The sequence below is a fragment of the Orcinus orca genome, chromosome 18, assembly GCF_937001465.1.
Source record: "Orcinus orca chromosome 18, mOrcOrc1.1, whole genome shotgun sequence".
Taxonomy (NCBI): Eukaryota; Metazoa; Chordata; class Mammalia; order Artiodactyla; family Delphinidae; genus Orcinus; species Orcinus orca.
The window spans coordinates 40,609,853-40,635,532 of NC_064576.1; the positions used below are offsets into that span (position 1 = coordinate 40,609,853).

Sequence of the window (25,680 nt, forward strand, 5' to 3'; positions counted from 1 at the left end):
AAATAAGAATAGCATACATGAGTAATGCAACGATCCACCTGCACTACACACAGTGGACACAAAGTTAGCATGTTGTTCCAAGAATCAGTTTCCTTTGCCAAATGGAATAGGGAAAACTGTGCAACCAGAACTCTCAGCTATTTTGTTTTCACCTTCAAATGCACCTCAAATTAAAACTGCAATTTTCTCACTTAGGAATTTTACCAAAATGCATCCATTATAATAATCCATGATAAACAAATTTTATCTGACTATATGGCTGAAATGGTTCTCTCCAATTCTCAGATTTAAGGGGGATCCTGAATGTCCAACATGTGGTTGACAAGTGTTCCCCATCTCTTGTTAGAGTTTTAGGCAAGGACACATTAAGAAGCCAGTAATGAAATATGGTAGATTTATAAAACTGTATGGAATTACTGGATACTTTTTGTAGTTGTAGGTGATAAAACTGGAAAAAATTTAGGGCTAAAATTTTATAAACAATAATAAAAGCTTATTATACACATTTCTAAATACACGAAGATATGTCTCCTAGTGCATTACGGATAGGTTGGGAAAAGGCACATGCTGAGCTTAGTGGACAAGTTTGTGCAGAGGTGGATGTTGCTTCTGATACACTGGAGAGCAGGGGCTGGAATAAAAAAAAAAATTTAAAACAGGAAAGCATCATTCTAGTCTAGTGGAGAAGAGAGATCTTTTTATCATCATTATTGCTTGACCGCCCCCTCTTCTAGATGCCTCCTTATAAAGAGTAGTTAAAAAAATCACAAAATTCTTCTATTTTGAAATTAGCAGAATGTTTGAAATTCACTGCCAAAATATACTGTTTGTCAAAAGTATCCAGAATGCTACTGCATAAAACACACTAATGCTATTACTACTCTTACTATGTAATGTCCATGAATGTTCACTGTACACTGGAAAGAGCCACACATGCCTCAGGTATGGCTGTATCATCAAGCCATATGCTTATTGTCGAAATATGTACCCTAAAGGAATTTAAAACAGAAATGTTAAATTAGACTTCAGCTTTTCTTTTTTATCTTTATACAAATAATTTATTTTGGGCACAAGTGACTCTTGGTGACATGCCACAATTTTATTTTTTAAACTAGAAGTTCAATCATAGAGGCAGTATTGCTTAGCAACTACAAGCAAAGCCTCCGGTGTAAAACTGCTAGGGTTCAAGTCCTAGACTACTCTCCATTTACAAGAACTGTGACCTTAAGCAAATCATGTAACTTCTCCTCAGCTGGAAAAGAGGGATGTTAACAATACTACCTGACCCACAATGTTATTGTTCCTATTTAAGAAGTTAATACATGTAAAGCGCAGAGAAGAATGCCAGGAGCACAGTGAGTACTCAAGTAAATGCTGGCTGATTGTCATTATTTGGTGTTGGAAATCTACTTTCAAAGCATTGCAAATGAAGTTACTAGAAATAAAGGGATAACAGTGCCAAAGGGAATATTGCGATCTTCTCTTTACAGATTCCCAAATATCTTCCATTTCTCCCATGAAATTGTTTGCTATTTAGCTGAAATTAGTGTGGGGTTTTTTTTGGCCAGTGACTTTTATAAATGTTTAAAAGCATGTTTTACATTTTTTAGTGATAATGACTAATCCTGTTACTCAATAGTTAGTTTCAATCACAATTCATTAAGATTAATGAATTTATTCTTTTTAATGTTAGCTTTTCCCCTATATAGGCTACTCTAACTCTGTTATGGTTTTCTAATGTTGCTTTTGTCTAAATTCCTAACAAATTTATTTCTCTTCCAGGCAAAACATTGGAAGGCACAGTCTGCACAAGTTCATTAATCTACAAGCATCCAATTCCAAATCAGATGCCAGTGGGCATCATCTCTTTGTCCTTTTACAATAGAGAACTGATTTGATTAATCATATAGCTGTGATTCACTGTATTGTCCACAGAATGGCTGACTCTGACAAAGCTCCATAAACTCAAGGGATTTTAAGCCTTGGCCTGTCCAGTTTCTCACTTTGTCAGAGATTGCTTACATCTCATTCCACCAATTACTGCCCAAAATAGCTAAAATGCCTCTTATGCAAAAATCATACGGTATTCATTTGACATTCATCTATTTCTTTTATATTACTTATACATTCTTTATAATTTGCTGTCACCTGCATTGTGACATTAAATAGTCTTGCGATTTTTTAAATAACCTACATATGACCTTACATCCAGGGAATAAATACCTAGAAAACAGATCATGTCCATATACTCATACGGTTAAGGAAGGCATCTTTGTTGCTGTATACTCAGGATGTGAGCATTGGATGAAGTTGCTTAAAATGAAAAAAAGAATGTCTTGTGGCCAACATGTGGCATCTCTGCAAATATACCTCCTCCATCTATATCAACTTCCCAAACTTGCAAAGTAACTTCTAAACCCATCCACCTACAGCATAAAGCAGTCTTTTTGTAATACTTCTACCAAAAACATGGATAGAATTGAGTTTTCCTAAAGTTTTTGATAAGATGAAAGAGTGTAATGAAGTAAATAGTGATAAATGCAAGCAAATTTTGAGATATTATGGGAGCAAGTACTCCTAGGCTTCTCTCCAGGTTTCAGAATCATCCTTGTAGGGCCGTTTCTGCAGTGTTCTGGAGAAAATGTGGTAGGCTGTGCTATGGCAATACATAGTTCTAGTTCATATTCCTCTAAGCAAATACCACTTGTCATTTGACATTCAGGTGGCATATTTGGGGGCTACTTCAGCTAATTTGAAATTCAGTCCTTTTATTCCCAAACTTGATTTTCCTTCAGATGGACAGTTATGATTATTTACATTTTTCTTCAACTTAACTCTATTTTGTCTTTGAATGAACAGGTTACCAATAAAATTGTTGAGTGTTATTCGATTTAATTAGCTTTTCTAAAACTTATCCTAAGAACAAATGATACCATTAATCAAAATTACCAGTGTCTGACTTCAAAATAATTGTATTTACACATTATCCCCAAACTATATATAATTCTCCAATATTCACAAAAGTTGAAATACTAAATTCATCTTAATGTCTTACTACAGAAAAAATCAAACATAATTAATGTTACTGATAAAAATATGGTAGCTACATACTGTTTTAAATGGACAGTTTTCTAATCAAACTCTAAGCACTAATAATCTTGAGATTTTATAGTTCGTCTGTTTTGTGACTTCTGATTTAGGAGGAAAATGTTAAATTTCTAGTTCAGAAGGAGAAAATTAATCAGGCAGAGACCTCAAAGAAGATAATAGCAACAGTCTGTTATCAATACTAATGCAAGAGAGTGATAACATACATCTTGCAAACAATGAGAATACTGCAAATCGTTCATTGTCAGGAGAGACTGAACCATATGATTTACTTTGTAATTGTTTTTCTTGAGCCAGTGTTAACATTGATTTGCACCGTTTGAACATACATCAACTGATGATAGAAAGAAGGCCAGACACATGTTGGGTGGTAAGAGGAAACCTGCCAAAGAGTGATGCTTCCCTAAGTAATTAACAAAAGCTGTAGTTTAAATTTTAATAATAGAAATTTTAAAATGACTGAATCCAATGATCTATTTTTCAGATGAGAAAATTGAATTCTCAAGATGCTAAGTGAAATTTTAGCAAAGTATAACTGGTTTAGAATAGATATTATTGTTGCCAAAAATTAGAAAATAATGTGTATCAAAGTTTTGAAAATAGGAAAATCTAAGTATTTATTTAAATTAACCACTAGTGGTTTATTTTCTTTGGTAAAGCAATGCATAGTTACTTATAAAAATCATAATAAGCAAGGAATTAAAACTACATAATAACACCAAGTTAAATGTCATTGTCATTGTGAGTGATGGTGAGACTGCCACATTTCTGATTTTATGTAGAAGTTAGTTAAAACAGACAGGGTAATCCTCATGTGATTTCCACACCATCCTTTATTTAAATGTATCTGTGTTACTAAGCGTAATCTATCCTGTTGTTTGGTTCTAAATTAGCTTTCCAAATTGTCCATATTTTCACATTATTGAAAAGTGAATTACATTTATTTTCATGACTGGTCATATAATACATTTATAATTTCCAAAAAATGTTTATGTTTTAATCAATAAATTTAATTAACAAGAGCTATTACACACTTTATTCCTGAGGTCTATATATTTTACCAGGTTTCAATTTTGTAGTTCATGTATATTACAGTAATTACTTGGAGACAGTTGCCTAAATATCCACAGAACAGTTGGAAAGATCTTTTTGGAGTTAGGCACCAGCTTGATGGTTATCACTGAAGCCTATCTACAATTAAAATAGTACATTTTCTGGCAGTAAGAATTTTTCTTAAAAATACATTTGCACAAAAATGTGCAAAAAAGTGCAAAAACAAAGATTTTTTTCTCGAATATTATGTTGAAACTTTGAAACAACCTGCTCATATAAACATTCACCCATATGTAAATTAGTGTTCAGAAATGATTAAGTTAAAAATAACAATACTGTCTTGCCTGAAACATAAAGCCCAATTATGACATTTTCTTCTATGATTAAAGAAAACCAAAATTTCAGGATATGAATGTTTCTTAATTTAAGAAAAATGTTTATATAACAAAGGTCTCTATTTTCAAATTTATGTCATTGCATCCATTCTTTTAAATATTGTGATAAATATTCATAAGAAAATGGACTTGTCCAATTCAGAACCATCTGGAGGTAAAAGCCAATTAAACCGAACATTTATTCTAGCTAGAGTTTAACATCTATGTTCCATGTCTATGTTAGGCTTATGTCTTTTTGAGGGCTAAGGCTGAACATTCTTTTGCAGAATATTATGACTCAAAATATCCCTTTCAAAATGGATCCCTATGAAACTCCATTTTTAGAGAACACTGTCCTTTTTAACTCGAGTTATTATTCAACATTATCAATGTGTGCCATGTTTTTAAAGTGATTTTTTAATATAGCAAATATGCTAATCTCATATAGTTACAAAAATGAAGTTTTACTTGCAACCATATTTTATTAACACCTTTGCCTGTAGAAGAAGTGTGATTTTAAGGATGAAAAGTGTATTTCCCTCTAAATTAACCAAAGGAAAAATTTAAACTTGGCATGCTTCTAATTAAAGTAATAGATCTTAGAATTTTATTGCCCTACTGAAAGATCAAGTCTCCAGCACTAGTTAAAAAAAAAAGACTTTAAAAAATATATTTCAGGGAAATGATGACATCAATTTAAAACTGAGAGAGAGAACTCATATATTTTTTTCTTAAATAAGGGAATTCCAAGGAAAAAAATGTATTGTGTTTAAAACCACTGGAATCTTTTAAAGCAAAGACAATGTCTTATTCATTAAAAAAAAAAATCCCATTGTCTAACACTGTTCCTAGATCACAGCTATTACTCAATAGATGTCTGTTGAATAACAGAATTAATGAAAAATAAGAGATTAATTTGCGTATATATCAGTGGATCACATCACAGTTCTTTGGCAGCAGAAAAGTTTCATAGTTCTATAAGGCAGAATTTAAAAAGAATACACATTTTAAAACTATAATATATAATTCTGGAATAAGTTTTAGTATCCATTAAGGAAAATATAATATAGTTCAGTGTTCTAGTGATAAGGCTGGATATTGTCTAGTTGTCAGGCTTATGCCTGAATAAGATAAGTGCTCAGCAGGCAGAAAAACTCCTTTGCATTGCTAAATGAGAAAATCAAGTGAGCCCTGATCACATAAAGAAAGACGTGAATGGTGCAAGAAATATAATTCTCCTCATAGAATAAAGTAATTAGTCATTATCTGAACTAGAATTTACATAAAATTCCTGGGATACACATTCACCTCTCCATTCTAAGAGTTAACAGAATAGATCATTGATAGGGACAACATAAAATGGTGGTCATCTTAATTTAAATTTAGCTATATATATGTAGTAAACACGTATATACACTTGATGCCATGAGAACGCTAAATATCTCAAATAAAACTATGAACCCAAATACCTAAAGCCTGATTCTTGCCATTTAGAATGTGTCTAACACCCTCATTTTGCCTGATTATCTCCTGTTTGCCCTTGTGGTGGGATTAACTAGAATTTATTAAACACCGCCTATATGCCATGCTATAATTCTTACAACTCCATGATGTCTGATACCCAAGGTAACATCCATCCTATGTCCCCACCCTGCTCTGTACCCCAATACTATATGATGGACATCTCATCTTAGCATAAAACAGGCAGTGGTTTAAAGGAAATCATGCCACTTTGCCATGCATTCTCTGTTAGATTAAATTTTTCCAAGCACAAAGAGTGAGTTTTCTTATCATAGCTTGTTTTGTTTTAAAGTCCTTTCTACCTATTGAGGCACTGTCTATAACTAAAACAAAAGACTGGTCCAAAAACAATCAAACAGCACTGAGAGGGTCGTAAAGGTCAACAAGAACTTAAAAATTTAATTTTTACGATCGAAGTCACAGCAAGGCCAATTGAAATTTGACTGTATCTACTTTCTATTTAGTTGATAAAATTAACTAAATGAATAACAAATCCCCACTACATTCTGCTCCAAATCCAAATCATTAACTTTATCTTGATGATTTCACCAATTCCAACATAAAGCAATGATTTTGGCCTCAGGATATTAAGAAAAAATATTTTTTCAGGTACTATCATTTGTGTAATATTTTTATTTGTTGGGTCTCATTTATGTTATAGTGTCACATACATACTCAAACATTATAAACTTGCATATTAAGACATTAAAATCTTACTTATAGGGACTTCCCTGGTGGCATAGTGGTTAAGAATCCGCCTGTCAATGCAAGTGACATGAGTTTGAGCCCTGGTCTGGGAGGATCCCACATGCTGCAGAGCAACTAAGCCTGTGCACCACAACTACTGAGCCTGCACTCTGGAACTTGCAAGCCACAACTACTGAAGCCCGCGTGCCACAACTACTGAAGCCCACGCGCCTAGAGCCCGTGTTCCCCAGCAAACAGCACGGAACCTAGAGCCCATGCTCAGCAACAAAGAGAAGCCACCGTAATGAGAAGCCTGTGTACTGCAACGAAGAGTAGCCCCTGCTCGCCGCAACTAGAGAAAGCCAGTGTGCACCAATGAAGACCCAACGCAGCCAAAAATAAATAAATAAATAAATATTTTAAAAATCTTACTTATAAATGAACATATATTAATTTAGACTCAGAGAAATAGTAAAAAAAAAAATATTGTGCTTCTGGCATAAATTTGATGAATCCCAGAAAAATGATCCATGTACTCCAAGGCATTTTAACTAGTATGATTATACCATGTATGCCATTACTTCAACAGGGATGCTTTCTAGTCTACGGAATAATTGGAAGCAAAACCCAGCAGGTTTCAAATGGCTCCAGCTGTGTTAAGTACTGACTGTGAAACAGATTCCCTCTCTTGTATGTTGTTTTGTAATAGAGTGATGTATAAGGTGAAAATCCCCAGATGGGTGGAGTTCCTATGGGTAATTCATGGGGAAGTAAATTAATAACAAAAACTAAAAGAAGCAAGATAATTTTAAAACACAACATGCAAATGAAAATGGTGAAATACACAAAATGAAAGATGAAGCAATTATACAAATATGAAACAATAGGGACTGAGATCAAAAGAAAATATAACATCCTATCTGCTGTTCTCTGATGCTGTTACAAAGATCAACTTTTCATAAATCCTAGATAACTCAAAAACAGTGTTTTAAACCTAAAACAGATTAACAGAGATAACTTGCTTTTTAAAAAGATAGTTTGCATTATATATATGTATAACTGAATCATTTTGCTGTATACCAGAAACTAACACAACATTGTAAATCAACTATACTTCAATAAAATAAAATTTTAAAAAAAGATACAAAACTTAAATTCAAGAAAACCACCAAAAACAAAACTTAGAGAACATGTATTAAATGAAATTGGGCACCTGTGTCAGTGGTAAGTTGGTATCCTTGGAAAAAATAGGCGAAAAATAGGTAGGTTTTTGGAGTGTCTGCCTACCATGGGCCAGAAATCTACATGCACCCATGTATGCACACAATTGAATAACAACCTTATGTATTAGGCCTGATTACATCCATTTTACAGGCTAGGAAAGAAAGAAATGGTACAAATGATATATCCTATGTGACACAGTTTTTAAAATAGCAGTTCTCCAAGTCATCTTTTTTTTTTTTTACTTCAAATATCAAACTACTTTTTGTAGTAATCTCAGTTTTCTTCATGTGGAAAAGGAATTAAATAGGCCAAATATTCTCAAAGGTCCATTTTGAGTCTTGAGAAACTATTCTGTAAATTCTATTAGACACTAAATTTATCTTTCTAAAATTAATATAGTAGCTAGACACCACTTTCTATTCAATTATTATTTTGCTGCTTTTTATAGGATTCATATGTGATTCTATGGTGTTGTCTGGATGGCTCAAAAGTCTATTAAGTGAACTTTAATGATGACTTTTTTTTCTCCTCCAGAACACACTGTCTCTATTAAGCAGATATCAAAGTGAATCTATTGATTATTGTTTAGAAGTAATCACTCAATTATCTAAGTAGTCAAAGGTTTAAATAAAAATTTTGGATGAGGAATTTTCGAAGAAAAGAAATCTGATCCTGTTTGTGTTCATTCTTTCCCTTCTTATTATATCCTAACATGAATAAAGATATTATGATGGGCAGACACAGTGGTGTGGAAGAAGTGAGGGAGAAAACGGAAACCACAGATATCTCTAATTAAGTGATATGAGAGTGTGCTCATGTACATTAGAATCAGCGGTTTTTTAACCCTCTGCTTCTCTCTCTCTCTCTCTCTCTCTCATACAAATGCAGAAATCACTAGTGAGTCAAGACACTGATAAAGCATATAAAGGTGTTAATTATATTTCACTGTTTACAAAAATCAAAATGTCAAAATGCAGAGTCTAAGAATGCTTACACTTGCTCATCTATAGGATGTTAGGTTAGTTGGTCTTCACTGGACCTCCAGAAATATGAATGGAGGTGTCTAGGGAGATCAAAATTTCTTAGATTAGAGACTATGGGGACTCGTCAGCCACCAAAAAAAACCCCAAAACGCAAAAAAACCCTTAAACCTAACTAGAGAGTTTGTCATCAAGTCCCAGCTGTTGCAGAAGAAAATAGGGACAGTAGCTGAAACCAGACAATCAGAACTCTCCCCATATATACTTTATTTGTTTAGGCCTCGTCGTCATATGCTTACCACAGTTTAATCTTATGGTCTAGAATTAGTTTACTGGGAGGTATTGCAGGAAGAACAATTTTGGGTGCAATGAATTGCCTTGTATTGATAATGCGGGTTTTTAAGTAAATGAGTTGCAATCCTTTCCAACAAAAATAATGTCCCTAATGAAGAAAATGTTTCAAACTTATATCTGGCCTAAAAATAGTGTTTTTCAAGTAAAAGTAGGCACATATGAGGAAGAAATACCAGTGCAGAGGTAAGGTTCTAAACTGGAAATAAATGCTTTAGCCATGTGACTTGAAAAAAACACATTTTCTGTCTCTCAATCTCTATATAAGTTTAATAAGAATGGTAATGTCTTCTTTCTGTAGTTGTTATAGAGATTATCAATGGAAATATGCATATATAAGGCATGATTCCAATATCAGCTGACCACTCTCATTAGGTAAACATTTACTGAAAGACTACGAAGTTCACTCTTTTAGGAGCTGTTGTAAGTTTAGTCTTAGAAATACAAAGGTAAGTAAGACATTGTCTCTACTTCGAGGGACTTTCTTATATTCTCCTTAATTATTAAGCTTTAAGTTATGATATACCAGTATTTTATTAACTTAGTTGTCATTTGAGACTGAAAGATCATGAGGAACCCGGGTTGTGTTTTGAATGATCCTGAATATACACCTGGGGTTGACACTGCATGGCTGGAGAGGCTACTCAGCCCCGCCAATAACAGATGGTCCTGTAGGAATAGTTTAAACCCTGAGGAGTGCTGCTCCCAGTATCATCCAGAAGTCAATAACCCTTAGCTAAAGCAGAATTTAATTGTCTAAAACAGAGACTTTAGGTGTCAAAATGATCCTTCTTAATTATTACCATGTTTAAAAATCAATCAGTGAATTCAGCATAGTTTGCCATCACTGCTTGGCAGATTTTGGGGTCAAGACCGTGAATGAAAATGAGTTCATGTCAAACTAAAATATCCTGAAGACTTTATCTGTTTTTATTATGGTTTAATGTAATTTTGATACTCACTTCAGTGTGTAGCAAAAAAAAGTATTTTCATAAAAATTCTGACATCTTTTTTTATATTGGAAATTTGAATGCATTGAAACATTATTAATCTATACAGCTAAATTTATTATGATTTCTTAACTTTGAAAATGTTATCAGTATAAAAAAAAATTTTGAAAATTGCAAAGGAAAAACATAAATAGAGATTTTGTGTTTCTAGGAAGAATGGACACATTGTGGATGCTTTATTTGACCCTTTATGGATGTTCTAGAGCAAAATATTTCTGTTTGATTTCTTTTTTTTGGAGGGAAGATACACAGAAATAAGTTGGTGTCATTGTCATTTAAAAATATATCTAGAAATTAAGAAAGCGGATGTATATGAGGTAACATAAGTGAACAAAGTCCACCTAAAGAATGACAAGAAATGAAGCAAAGAAAAGCTGCCAGTCCAGGTGTGTTCACAGCTGACAAACAAGGAAGGCTACTGTGATTCCAGGCTTCCAATGTGAAAATCGGTTCAATGGCATGAATATATGACACAGGCGGGCATCAACTCAGAACTCACTCCATTTTGTCTCCATTTGTCACTTGCACCCCCTACAAGAACTTTCCTGAGAATCCTATGCAGCTGTGTATTTGAAAGTCCTCAGCATGCAGCTGCTATCACATGGAGGCACAGGTTGGTTGCAACCTCCAAATCCAAAAAAAGCACCAGCACTTTTTTTCCTCAAGAAAAGATCTACAAGGGAACTCCAGTCAGCAGAAGACACTGTCTTCCTATAAAAGATACATCTTCATTATATATATCCTGTGTTTCCATGCTTCTCCTTCTTGAGGTTTATTTAATGAGGAAAAAATCCTCATTTACTGAATTGCAGTTGCTATTGTCTTGCACAAAAACTGTTTCGTTTTCAAAATCAATCATCTGTGATGATTCTCAACAAGTCCATAGTACCTACTGTGGTCTGCACATGGATTATATATATGTTTTCTAGTAGGCAAAAATATAGGATTTGTAAAATCTTTAAAAAATAGGCATGGCTATTTCCACTGATTTTATATCTAACAGGACCTGTCCTGTCAAAGACATTAAGCATTGAAGAACTGTGAGGCATTTTACTGAACCCTGTCATGAAAGTAAATATATTGAAACCCATGTATGTCTGGAATGAGTTGCTGTGCTCCAAATACACACTGTTTACAAATGGAGAAAGGTGAATTCTAAAAATACAGTTTGAGAAATGACTCAATAGCAATTCCTTTGAGGATCAAAGCACTCACTTAGTAGCCAGCCCTCTTCATTATGGTAATGCTACAGTTTTATAGATACCTAGGGTTATAATCTGATTTATGTTTAGAGGAGAGTATATACACACAATTGGGAGATTCTTCTAGGAGAGGTGAAGGCCACACCATGGACAGAGGTACCACGAGTAAGTATGAGAGTGCCTGCAACATCTATCTTGAATAATTAGAATTATCCAAGAGCAAATCTGTTCATTCTAAGGCATGTATTTGAGATTTTATTCTTTCAGACACATCCAATATTTCTGCATTTGGAAAAAATAGGCAAGACTAATTCCCTAAGGTATAAATCACTCTAATGTGGAAGGGAATTTGTTAGCTAGTTGTATTACAAAGCCTTTACTTCATATTTAATAGGCACCGGCAATACCAGCATTATACAAAGCTCTCTATTTTGCAAATCTTTAAAACTCCACTTAATTTTCAGCACTGATTTCCTGCAATCTAAGAGCTTATGAAGGGTTCACTGTGTTCATACCGATGTATGCAAAATGTGCCAGAACTTCCCTGTCTGTGATGGCATTCATTTGGAAGTGAATCCCAAATTTCTATCACTGGCATGCTTATTTCCGACTAAAATAGATATTCTTAGAATGAAAGCTGAAGATTAGGAGGAAAAAAAGGAGGCAAAATAACTAGCACTGGAAGAGATATATGCAAATATCAGCTCAATGACAATTCTTCATACCATTTACAATTGAAGCTTAAAGACCCAAATACTCTGCAATCCATTAGTTTCTCAATATCCTGGAAGGGATTAGAGTATTTCTTAACTGCTAACAGACTGAAAAAGGCCAGAGCCTGGATATTAACAAAGCTGCATAATACCAAAATGTAGAGATGGTCAGATAGAAAGACAAACTAAGGAAGAATGTTAAAATACAAGATATTATACAAACATGGTAAAACTGAACAAATTTCCATTCCTTCCTGCAGCCTACATAATTAAACATCTACATATTTTTTTTATTAACAAATATTTATTGAGTATATATGGTGTACTGCTGTAAAGTGAATGGTGTTTTTTTTTTTTTTAAATATTTATTTTATTTTTGGCTACACTGGGTCTTCGTTGCTGCACCCAGGCTTTTCTCTAGTTGAGGCGAGCGGGGGCTACTCTTTGCTGCGGTGCACGGGCTTCTCATTGCAGTGGCTTCTCCTGTTGCGGAGCACGGGCTCTAGGCGTGCGGGCTCTAGAGCACGGGCTCTAGGCGTGTGGGCTCTAGAGCACGGGATCTAGGCGTGTGGGCTCTAGAGCACGGGATCTAGGCGTGCGGGCTCTAGAGCGCAGGCTCAGCAGCTGTGGCACACAGACCTAGTTGCTCCACGGCATGTGGGATCCTCCTGGACCAGGGCTCAAATCCGTGTCCCCTGCATTGGCAGGCGGATTCTTAATCACTGCACCACCAGGGAAGCCCCCAACATCTACATAAATTAATGAGTGGTGAGGCTATAGTATACTCCTTTCAATAACAGATAAGTTAATTTCATATATTTTCTCAAGGAATTCCGGGATAATTAGTGTAAAATGACTAGAAAGAATCAATCAAATGTGCTTCACAGATCTTGCCTGTACATGTATCTTCACCACTCCCAGCTATACAGGTGGTCCTAAGTCCATCATTTTAAATGTGATGTGTGTGTATAGCACTGTAATCAATCAAACCAATAAAGATAGGGGGGAAATATTTTCACATGCCATTTAAATAATGGATAAGTATGTAAAAACAAATCCTTAATGAATGACTTCAAGTTCTGAATGCTTTAAAGTTATATATTATGGCTCAGAAAATTCCAATTCTGCCACTATTCTTTTCTATAGGCAACAAACTGCCTATAGGACAACAATATGAGTGAGAGAGATTACGTATGGGTTGTTTTCCCAGTTTATTCCTGCCATCATTCTTTACTGTTAAGGAATGGGTAGAACTTATTTATGAACTTCACATTTTAATGAATCTTGACTTAGGGAAAAAAAGAATATAAATCAAAACCAAAATGTCAATCATGGTAATATATCTTTCTTGTTCTATATTTCTGATGGCTGACAGCCCAATAGGTTTGTATCAAACAAAGGCAAAAAGCATGTGTTCCTTTCCAATGAAATGTTGGACAGATTTAACAGCTATCTGAAATAACTCATGAAATCTTAAACAGTGAAGTATATTTCTTTTTGTAATTGAGACGTCATATTTCTACATTTGGATTTGCTTTTGTGATCCGATATAAATTTTAGGGGAGCTAACCTTTAAAAAGGCCATAACACATTAGCATTATTACTTATTGAACATGACTCCTATGCCTCTAGATACTTACAACTTTAAAGCGAGCCCCTTGTTGACTTGCATTCTTGAATTTTCACGAATACCTGGTCTGTGATTAGTGTCATATTTCAACAAACTTGATATAAATTTTAGGGCTCTGGTATGTAATAAATTCTGAGAAATATATTAAACATAAAATCAGCTGTCAGGAAAGCAAAAACTTAAAAATACACATAAAACAATTCTTGCTTAGTTTCCAAACTACATGAAATATATGATATTAACTGATGTGTTAATATTACCGAGACAAATTTATAGTTTCAACAGAGGGTCCCCTTCAAGAAAACACCAGACTAAATTCAGAGAAAACTTACTGCAAGGATTTTAAGTGAAAGTGGTAAACAATCCACAGTTGTCTTTTTGCCTGTTTTAACTGCATGCAAGCTAAGAGCTCAACTCTGACAAAATCAAACTGAGAAAGTACTAAAGATGAGCCATGCAGTTGACATGGTCTCAAATTCTGCAAACACTCAATCTGGTACTGCTGGACCAACACAAGCACTATAGCTTTTCCCATTTGGTGGATTTCTGCATTACCCCACTCCCAACCCGCAAAATTTAGAAATCGAACAATCTAAATAACATATTAAAAATAATTGTGAAAACAGAGCTTATAAGAAGATAATTTAAAGGTTTTATTTTCCTATCTCAGTACTGTCATGTAAAATAATGTAATGTGAAAAATAATTCATGAAGATGTCATTTCTAATATTTTGGGTGTAACTTACATACATCTCCTATATGTCAATAAGAAAATGAAACTTTAAGAGTCAAATAATTCAAAACTGGTTATGAGGAAATCTGATTTTAGATCTGAGCTTTTGTATTAAGTCCAAATTCTGTTTTACTATTTCATGTATTATATTTTAATTTGTACTATTATGAGAAGATAAATTTTAGCTTGAAATATTTAACTAACAAGACTATGCATACACCATAAGAATATAACACATTAGTATAAGTACAATATTTACAAGGTAATTTTAATGATGCCAAAGCCTGTTCTGTGACAACATGAGGATGACTAATCTGAAGCTAAGGGAACATCAGTTTATGGTGTTGCATATATATAGAATTCATTGCAACAAAATTAAAAAAAAAATAAGATAATAGAATAGTTTAACTACTGAAATTATTTTCTCTATGTTAACAAATGTTCAGTAATCAGTAGACATGTCCATGCCCAATACAGTGGTAACTTTTTACTTTTATTCTCCTTAAGGTTATTAGCAACAAAGGCTAAAATGTAACTTCGATTTTATACCTTAGGTGTATCAAACTGAAAAAATATATAAAATATTTGTCTCACAAAACCAAGAGGAAAGGTAGCCAGGCTGAATGGATGGCCCACGCTCATTTCAAATTCCTGAATGAATATCCAAGGGGTCTGGGTATCTACTAATTTCATGACATAGATCACTTAGCAAAGGAGTAGAAACAAAAATCACAACTGATAACATTTTAAATATAATTTGCATCTTGAGGAGCAATTTTTTTCCATATGCCACCTATGTTCATCCCTCACAGTATACTGCAAAATTTAACAGTTTAAAATATCTTAAAGTTTTTGCTAGCTTCACATTAGTTAACATTTGCTCCCTTCACTTTCAATTTCATTTTTCTTTCTTACTGTTCTAAATAGAAATTCTATGACTATCTTGTGCATTTTGCATGACATAACAGCATTTCAGTAACAGCTGCAGTGGGAGTCTCAAAAATGAGAAGTAATCATAAAAGTAATATAGTATCTCTGAATGATTGGGAATAAAATAATTCCCTTTATGCTGTAAAAGTATATGTATACACTTGAGTATGGCATGCAAACACATTTTCAATATATAATTTCTTCAATATATACACAAATGTATATATGAGCAAATACTCTAGATTGTGAAAAGTTAAAGTAAGGATGTTTAAGCTCTAAAATAAGCATTTCATTTAGAAAATTAAACGTAACTGTTTACCCCGAACCAAACTCACAGTACAACTATTACAAATTGTTTTATTACCGTAAGAAGTTGTCAAGTGTAAATAGGTCACTTTTAAAATTCTTTAACATTTTCATTTATACCCCTGCAAAAAGCACAATGGGGCCAAGAAAATTAATTCCCCAAATGTTGTCAACCAGGTTGGGAAACAGCAATAAACAGCTAACTGTAAAGCCTCCAGCTACAATAAAACTGCTTTCAATAAGAGCTGAGAGTTGGAGTATGCAAAAACAGGTCCTCTGGAAATGATAATCTGAAAGGGAAAGGGGCTGACATTTCTTGTCTCAATATGCTGAGGCAGTGGGTCTCAAAGTGTGGTCCCTGGATTGGCAGCATCGGTATCACCTAGGATCTTGTCAGCAATGCAAATTTTCAGGCTTGACCCTAGTGATACTGAACCTAACCTCTGGGATTAGGGACCAACAACTCATGATTTAAGAAACATTCCAAATGCTTCTGAGACACCTTAAAATTTGAAAACTTAATATTATATTTTAAAAATCATACTTATTAAGGAGATATTTTCCTTTTAGAGAAAATATGCCAGTGAGCTTTGTCATTTAAAGCCCTACTGGAAATGATAATGTTGTCATCTTCTCAACCTTATAACAGTGAACTTTGTTTATTTATGAAAAAATATCAAGATATAATTTAGCTTTTTAAAAAAGGGACATTTCATTCAATCTGTGAATACTAAGGATACTTCCAAAAATTCATAAAAAATAATTTGTGGAAGATTCAGTGACAGATTTGTTATATTCAAGGAAAATGAAAGTTTAGTAAAGTAGAGTGGTTGAGGAACGTGGTTTATGAGTGTTTTATAACACATGAGGGGAAACAGCAGGGGGAAAAAAGTCAGACAAAATAAGAATCAATGCACTATAACCAAACTCATGGTGTAAATGTCAGACATTATGTTTTCATTGTACAGACAATACAAACTCATGATATTTAAGTTTGTTAATCCTTTGCTCAAGAATCTTGCATTTTACTCACTTCAACTAGCACCATAAAGTGAAAATGTGTTTCTGTTAACAGCAATCTTTGCCCACTCAACTAAAAATCTTCACAGATTATACCTTAGTTTATAAATTCCTTTGAAAGCTTTTGTTGTAATAAGCCCCACTTTTTCAAAATTGTGTTGCTTCAGGAGCACATTTTGTATTTATGTGAAGCCACTAGTTGAAGTGAAGGAGCTAAAAAAAAGAATTTTTACTTTTTAGCTTAACTAGGACATCTTTAATAACAGCCATATAGTTCAGTGAAAAAATAATTTAAAGGATAGTATATATATATATGTGTGTGTTCTTCATTCATAGAAAATATGCCTCTTTCATAGTAAAATTGTACACATTTCTATCACCATCACCTGTCCTTACTTCCAGAAGTATTCCTTTTCTACAACACTGCAATTTTTCTTTCTCAGCATGAAAACTTCTAAAAGGTGTAAATAAGAAAAGCCATTTCAGTAGCTCTTTACCATAATAGTGAATTATAGCTACATTTGAACATTGAAATGCCTACAAGGAGAACAGCATAGTAACACATGGTCTCAAGGAATGTCTAAAATGCACTTTAGTTCCAGTTAGAGAATTACTCAGCATCTTATTTCAAAGATTACATCATACAAACAAATTTCCTATGACTGACTAAGCCTCGACAAAAGATCTTTCCCATACTTTGCTGAAATGCACTTAACGTTTATGTAACTGTACTATATATAGATTCAACTTTGGGGAAGAAGTCAGAAAAAGTGTGTCTGTACATCAATGCTCATAATACCCACCACACATAATATGAAAAGAAAGATGACGACGTGGGAATAATATCAGCATGTTTCTTCGGAAAACAAATTTCAGATTTTATATGAAAAGTTTTAAATCGTGTTATATTTTTCAAGATATTATGCAAATCATAAAATATCATCAGTATTTTGAGTGACTTTCCCATTAAAAGCAAATAATAAAAAGCCATGTTTTCTTTTCATTAAAATAGCAACTTTATATTTAAATCCACTTAGTTTCAAAAGTTACTTTTATCATCATGATTAACTATTTACCAACATTTATAAACCTCTACTAAACTCAGATATTTTCTTAACTTTAAAACATCAAACCTCTTTTAAAAAGCTCATGAAGTTAACATGAAAATAACTCATTCCAAATTCTATGTATATCCAGTAACTTCCGAATTCTCCTCTAGAACCTCCAAACTGACTTATTTTAATTCCTTTCATCCTGTGCATTCAAGCTCTTGTACTTTCTAAATGCTGTAGATATTTAATCTTTTAAGAAATGTAGATTTTAGTTGTAAAATGATAGGCGTTATACTTAATGTTCTGAACGAATCTCTGTGATTCACTGCCAAAATGATTTTAATAAATATCTTACTACCATGAAACCTTAAAGTCACTGCAGAGCAACAAACATTGGATGGTGAGAGACAGAGTTTCAATAGACCATTCTCACCAGTCCCACCACCACAGGAAAAAAAGAAAAACTCTTGACTTTTCAAATACTAAGCAATGACTGTCAATACTATCCTGAAAATTTATCTTGCTTTACTTGATTCTCTAAAATCTGTATGTTCCTTATTTTTAACAAATTCAGATGGGTCATCACCATAGGTGGACTCAATACCAACAAAGAACTTGGATTACAAAATCCTAGAAAGTTGGTGTGTGAAAGCTGATCACAAAAGAGCAAGCAAATGAACTGACATGCTAGTTGCTCCAGAGCAACTATCATTAAATAAAAGGTATCTTTGGCCATAGTACCAGCTTGATCTTTCCCTCTCCCTTTCCTTGCTACTGTGGGATTGGCAGCTGGCCAGCACAAGGGACATGCTACCCTAGTGCCATCTACAGGCTATTATTGACACTCAAATTTCATGGCAACAGACAAGCACCAGTGAAATAAATTAGACAGCGCTGCATTTAAATCTTTATTAACAAGGAATTATTAGACCTAAGAAAAACTAATTCTGGATTTGGTTGAAATATGAGTTTCTCAGCCTCTTAATCCCTCTTCATATGGCATATTTCACAGTTTAAAATGAGTTAAGACAGATCACTTATGCATTACTAAGATGAGAGAATATTTACAATGGATTCATTCTTTTCTGTATAAACCAGTTCTATTAGGGAGAAAGTATTCCTTCTTCTTTTCTTTTCTTTTTTTTTTTTTTGAAAGAGTACTTTGGCCATTGTGGACAATCTGCAAATCTTTCTATTCAACCCCCAATTTACTATATTACAATAAAATCATCTGAAATTAAAGAGAAGACTTCCTATATGGCTTAGTCGCAATCTATCAACAATCATGTGCTTCACAGCTGATATACATTTAATATTCTACTATCTTTTTTAGAGACTAAAAAAAAATTAACCCCTTTAGCAACCACAGCTGTAACATAATTATAGTCACACCTTCAAACATCATTTAAAACTTGAGATTTGAAGGTGACTTTTGAGATCAAATGGTAATGTGAAAATCTTGAAGCAGTCAATTTGGAAACCCCAGGAGCAGAATTTGGCCTATCAGGACAGGTTTTATTCTTCAGCAAATGTTATCTTGGGACATTTTGGAATAATTTCCTCTTTTCATCTTTTGCCATTTGAAGGAAACTGGGAGTTTAAATAATTCTCAGAACTCAGAAATTTCAAAGCTGTTCTAAAAATTATTGACTGAGCCCCAGAGGAATAGAAAAGGGGTCAAGTTTTTTTTCCCCTCTTTATAACTAAGCTAAAGTTAGACCAAAACAAGAGACACACTGGCACGTTAATACTGGTTGACTGGGCACTTGTATGCAGTACTTATAGACCAGTAAAAGTGCTCATTTACCTGTCTGGTGTGTAAGGGGCCCTTTGTCTTGAAGCCTCCTTGGGAACTGCACTCTGAGGCACTGAAGTGATCTGAACTAGTGGAAGAGCGTTTGGAAAGGGTGTCACAACCCCCGACAAAGGTGTTGTCCAACGGGAGCTCCTGAATCACGTGATGCTTTTTCACAGAAACCGGAGTGTCTGGTTTAAGATGGAAAGCGGGCTGTGGAGAAGCGGATTTGTAGTGCTTGGCCAGGTCAGGGCTGTTCGGCTTGAAGGTGGTTGGAGGTGCCGGACCCCAGTCAAATCTACCTATGCTTTGCTCTTCCAGCTCAGCCGGCAGGCTTATTGTCCCATTGATGGGTTCGTGAACTGCATCATCGGGTTTGGACTCTTCGATGGTAACAAAGTTCAAAAGAGAGCTCTTGGGAGACTTTCTTTTCTTCCTTTTCTTTTTCTTGTTTTGTTTGTTCTCCTGGTTGGGGGACATCCATTCGGCACCTTGCTTGCTCCTCTGAGCCGCTTTGAATCTTGATGCATGGCGACAGCGCACCAGAACGGTGACGAAGATCACGACGATGACCACCATGGCACCTGCGACAATGGCAATCATGATGGTGAGATAGTCCTCGTTTTGATAGGGTTGGCTGCTATCACCTATGTTCCTGTCCAATGGGGTCTCCATAGTCCTGCGAATCAAGTCATAGATATAGGAGGCATTGCCAGCAGTGTCATTAACATAAAGAAAAACAAGCACAAGTGTGTGCAGAGACTTAGGGTATCCCAGGTCACTTATGTTGACCACCAATCGGTGCAAGCCCACATCAGTAGGTGCTGGTTTTTCTTCCAGAGTGATGTTACCTGTTACTGGATCAATCCGAAACAGGCCTTTGTTGTTCCCACTCACAATTGTATACTTAAGTTCAGCATTCATCCCAGTGTCAATATCCACTGCAAAAACTTCTGCTATCACGGAGCCAGGAATGGCTGAGAGAGGCACCAACTTAAAAGAAGTATTAGAAGGTGGCGAAATGACAACTGGACTATTGTCATTGACATCCATGACATTTATAGTTACTTTTGCAGTAGAGGAACGGGGTGGTTGTCCCCCATCAGTGGCTTTGACATCGAAAGTGTAGGAACTCTGCTGCTCTCTGTCAAATGAGACATTTGACTTTATGACTCCAGAATAGGGATCCAACACAAAATTATCATTGTCATTTAAAATGGAAAGAGTCACAGCTTTATTCTCTCCAGCATCTGCATCTGTCACTGTGATTACCCCCACGGTACTATACTTTGGCAGATTCTCAGACACAAAAAATTGAAAATGATTATGAGTAAACTTGGGGCTATTGTCATTCTCATCCAGAACAGTAACTATCACAGCCGCTTGGCTTTGGAGGGGAGGGGTCCCATTGTCCCTGGCAGTTACTGTAAAAATGAATCTTTCTTGTTCTTCTCTGTCAAAGACTCTGGAGGCTGTCAAAACTCCTGTCTTTCGGTCCAGATCAAAGAAGGAGGCATTCGGTCCAAGCTGATAAACAATATCTGCATTTTTCCCACTGTCTTCATCTGTGGCACTAATAGTTGTTAAGTACAACCCACGTCGGTTGTTTTCAGAAACTGACAGCTCAATTACAGGCTGGTTGAAAATTGGTGGGTTGTCATTTTCGTCCTCAAGCTTAACCCTTACCAGAGCAGTCTGATTTAAACTGGGCTTCCCAGAATCAGAGGCAACAATTTTAAAGCTGAATTCTTTGGTGCCCTCATAGTCCAACAAAGAGGAGGTCTCTAACAAATATTGGTTGTCGTATACTGCCTTCAAATGAAACGGGACCTCTCTTTCAATAAAACAGATCACTTTGCCATTCACATCTGTGTCCTTATCTGAAACTGTAATTAGGGCGATCTTTGTATTGACAGGATCTTTCTCAGACAAATACACTGTGCCATTGATGGGACTTATAATGTACCTGAGGTCTATGTTTGGAGGGTTATCATTTACATCAGTAACATTGATGGTAACCGTTGCTCGAGCGGGAGTGGAGCTGCCATCACTGGCCAGCACTGTCACTTTGTGAATGGCTGTCTCCTCTCGATCTAAGGACCTCTGAACTGTAATCAACCCAGTAGTATTATTTAAAGCAAAGAGTCTTTTGGTTGCAGGGGCGACCTGGGCACCAAAAATGTACCGGATTTCAGCATTACTGCCTATATCTGCATCAGTGGCATGGAGCTGAATTACAGAGGTGCCTACGGGAGCATTCTCTGGAATGTGCACCTCCACTTGACCCTCTTTAAACACTGGCCTGTTGTCATTTACATCACTTACTGTGATCTGCAGTATGGCTGTGCTGGATTTCTGTGGAGTGCCTCCATCCTCTACTTTGATTTTCATCACATAGGTATCTTTCTGTTCTCTGTCCAAGTTTTGCTGAACAATCAATTGTGGCCACTTCTCTCCTTCCGGAGTTTCCACGATATCCAGTCCAAAAACACTCTGCCCATTTAACAATTCATAATGCTGTACACCATTGAAGCCTGTGTCAGGATCTGTTGCTGATGGAATTGGAAAGCGGCTGTTGATTAAAGTGTTTTCTGGGATGGAAATATTGATGACAGGAGATGGAAACATGGGGGCATTATCATTGGTATCCTTGACAATTATTTTAATTTTGATCAGCCTGAAAAAATCATTGGGGAGGATCACCACCTCAAGTTCAAAGAAACACTCATTCTCCTCATCATAAGAGGCTCCAGCACAGAGTTTTTCTCTGTCTATTCTATTGGAGGTCGTGAAAATTTCGCCAGTGCTACTGGATACTTTCACCAAAGGGGCATCCCCAGCTTTAGAAACCAGTCTGTAGACAAGGCTAGCGCTGGTCCCTGTGGCAGCATTGATGTGAGAAATGTTCAGATCCTTTGGTATGTTTCCTATGGGCACATTTTCAGGCAATTCCTCTCTAATAGTGTAAATAAGTTCTTGAGCTATTGCAGAATCCAGCCTTAAACAGGCAATCAGAGCAGCCAACAGGTAAAAATCCCTCAGGTCCATGATAATGTATTTATTTTCTTTTCCTGGGTTTTAGGGTTTAAAGGTTTCCACTGAGGAATGATGCACAAATTGCAAGAGGAAGCGTGCATGGGCTGGAGGATGCATTACATCTCATGACTTATTTGGAGACAGCCACTGTCAACACAATCATATAGACAATATTATTCTTCAGTAAACAAAAGCACACAGTCACGAAATATCACAACACATTTTCCCACTGCATATTAGTAAACATGGCAGTTTGTTCTGCCACTGTTTGCAACTTAACTCTGTGGATAAAAATACTAAATATCCCAGGCTTGTTGCATTTGCCCAGAGAAAATGAAATTATCTACTTTTGAATTAAAGACAGCTGCTATTTTTACCTGTATTCACCCACACTGTTTTCAGGATACTGTTTAATTCAAAACATGCGTTCTTGTTCTCCTCTTCCCCTCCACCACCACCACCACGCCCCCACCCCCCATCTCCTCCCATTCACACCCCCCCTCCCCCCGGCTTACCCGCCTCCTGGCTTCTAACCGACCTCCCTTAGTTTTTTGGGGAGCCAGTGAAAAACACTAACTTAGCTATGGTTCCTGCTAATTGCTTTCTCACATGTCATACGTGATGCGTTTTCTTCTCTGCCACACTGAGTCATCTCTTTCTTCTAAAAAGACTATCTTTTTTCTTTCCTCCCAGTTCTTCAACTGCCTTCTAAATACAATTTTACTGGGAAGCAAGCATCCGGACATGCTGCTGCAGCGACAGAAGCAAGTCTCTGGCCACTGTATAACCTCATTGCCTAAAAGCACAATACCAAGACCTTCAGTTTCTTACCCAGACCTTGCTCTCATTTCTCCATGTTGCCAAATTATCACCATTAGAATTAAGAAACACATTAAAACTTTTAGAATATATATAATAACATAAGATTCCTTATCCTAGAGGTGGAAGAGAGTGCCAAGATATAAGTGAAACGCAGCTAACATTTCCATGTAACAGCACAATATTTTCTACTGAGCATAAAAGAGGGGAAAAAAACGCAGTTTCTTAACCCCGATCTCCGGTTGTAGTATTAGTAACATCGGCCACACGTAAATACTGCAACTCAATAACGCAGGTAAAAAGCCTTCTGCTTAGATGCCCTCCTAACTGCAATTTAAACGGGTGCAAGGCTCCAGACAGCTACCTACTTGAGTAGAACTGGTCAGTACCCAGGCTCTAATCTTCTCGGCATTAGGCTGCACGGTAGCTGATGCCCGCGATTAGTTCCGGCAGAGTGATGCAGGTAGGGATGCAGATACAGCCTAGTAGGTGAGCTCTGCCCCAACAGTCTACCCAACTACAAACATCCCTCGTCTACACCGAGGACATATCTAAACACAAAATTTACAATTGTGCATGCGAAACTTTACACTTACGTTAGTTGCCTCAACCTTTCCCCTTTCCCGGTATGCTGCAGTTAGAAATGAGCTGTTCCAACATATAGAAAGCCATGCGTCTGGTAGCACCAGTTTGGGGAGAAATCAGAAGCAGCAAAACGTTTCCTCCTTGTAAAATGTGTTGCTTCGGGCTGGCAAATTAGCAACTCCAGAGAACAAATTCACAGATTTGTCGTTAGTCATTCTCTCCACATTTCGTCTCTATTACCCACGGGGTCTGAGCTCTTCTGGTATTTAACGCACACACAACATCCAGTTGCACTTCTTCAGCTCGGGGGTATTTTCCACAGCATCAAACATACCATTTCCCTCCGATGTCAATACTGCTTAAGTCTCTAACTTCTTGTAGGAAACGTCAGAGTTGGGGTGATGGTGAGTCTCTGGCTGCTCTCGGGGTGGGTGACAGTGCCCGAAAATTCCTAATTGGTTATCTCTTTCGTGCTTCGGAGACTCTAGGGCGCTCCTTCCTGTCTGGCACGCTCTCCCTCTCTCCCTTCTCCTTTGCCCCTCTCTCCTTCTCTCTCTGAACTGAATTTCTTGATAGAACTCTCAATAACCCAGAGGGAGGGCGTGACGGCCTAAGCCCCTCCCCCGGCCCCTGATTGGCCCGTATCTTGCGGTGCGGGCGGCCGCAGCTGGGCGTGGAACAAGGCGCTGACTATCTGCCAGCCTCTCCTCCCCATCCCCCCCTCGGCAGCCGCGAAAACCCGGAGACCCGATCCTGGCCCCGGGAGAGCCGGGTTCCAGGAGGTGCACTGAGCATGCCCAGCAGGGTCCGGCCCGGGAGGGAAAAGGCGACGCTCCCCAGGCCCCCGCGGACGCGGCTCTCACGGGCGCTGAGGGGCTGGCGGCTGCTCCGGACGGCACAGGGCAGCGAGCGGCCGAGACCCGGCGGTCGCACGAGCAGGGGGAGCGGGAGGCCGGCCGGGCGTGCGGGCGGGGATCCGGCAGCCTCGGGCACCGTTGCGGGCGGTTGGGGGATGCCGAGGCGGCTCAGCTGCCGGCGCACGTTCCACACTTCTCTTTGCTAAATGGAGGGACCAAAATGCACAGATGGGAGAGTCCACCCGGGGTCCAAGACTCACTGTCGGCCCTCGGAGGAGAGCACGGCCCAGCAGATCCCCGGAGCGCGTTAAACGGTCTACATTCCCGGTGCCGCAACTAGAGGCTTTTGCTGGCGAGGACATTGGCAAGAAGGGCAGAGAGGGCGGATAGGAAAGGTCGGGACGGAGGATATTCGAATCTCAATCAAGACCGGAAAGAAAATTAATTTGAGCCCTCCTTACGTGCAGGGTGACGGAAGCTGCCGGGAGAAAGGGAAAATGACAGCCTCTGGGATCCCCTAGTCACCCTAGTCAGCCCTAGGCCAGTCTGCTTAGCGGGGCGAAGTCTTGTCTCCAGTAGCAGGACGGGCCGCGGCGGCCGATCCAGGCTGTCCTTGCACTTCTGCTCCCGCCGCGCCCAGAACCTGTGAACCCGAGCTCGCCCGTACGTGCGGCTGCGGCAAAAGCCGCTTCAC

General features: G+C 37.0%; 1 protein-coding gene across 2 annotated transcripts in view; it reads right to left on the bottom strand.

The window, feature by feature from the left end:
• The window catches only part of PCDH9 (protocadherin 9), a 976,450-nt gene extending 951,759 nt beyond the window's left edge, over window positions 1-24,691 (bottom strand). For both annotated transcript variants that reach the window (XM_033409955.2, XM_004282152.4), the window contains exons 1-2: window positions 24,141-24,691; window positions 19,702-22,872 (exon numbers count right to left, since the gene is read on the bottom strand). In XM_033409955.2, the coding sequence (XP_033265846.1) occupies window positions 19,702-22,737 (3,036 nt within the window). In that variant the 5' untranslated portion in view covers window positions 22,738-22,872; window positions 24,141-24,691. The remainder of the gene's footprint in view (window positions 1-19,701; window positions 22,873-24,140) is intronic.
• Window positions 24,692-25,680: the final 989 nt, after the last annotated feature.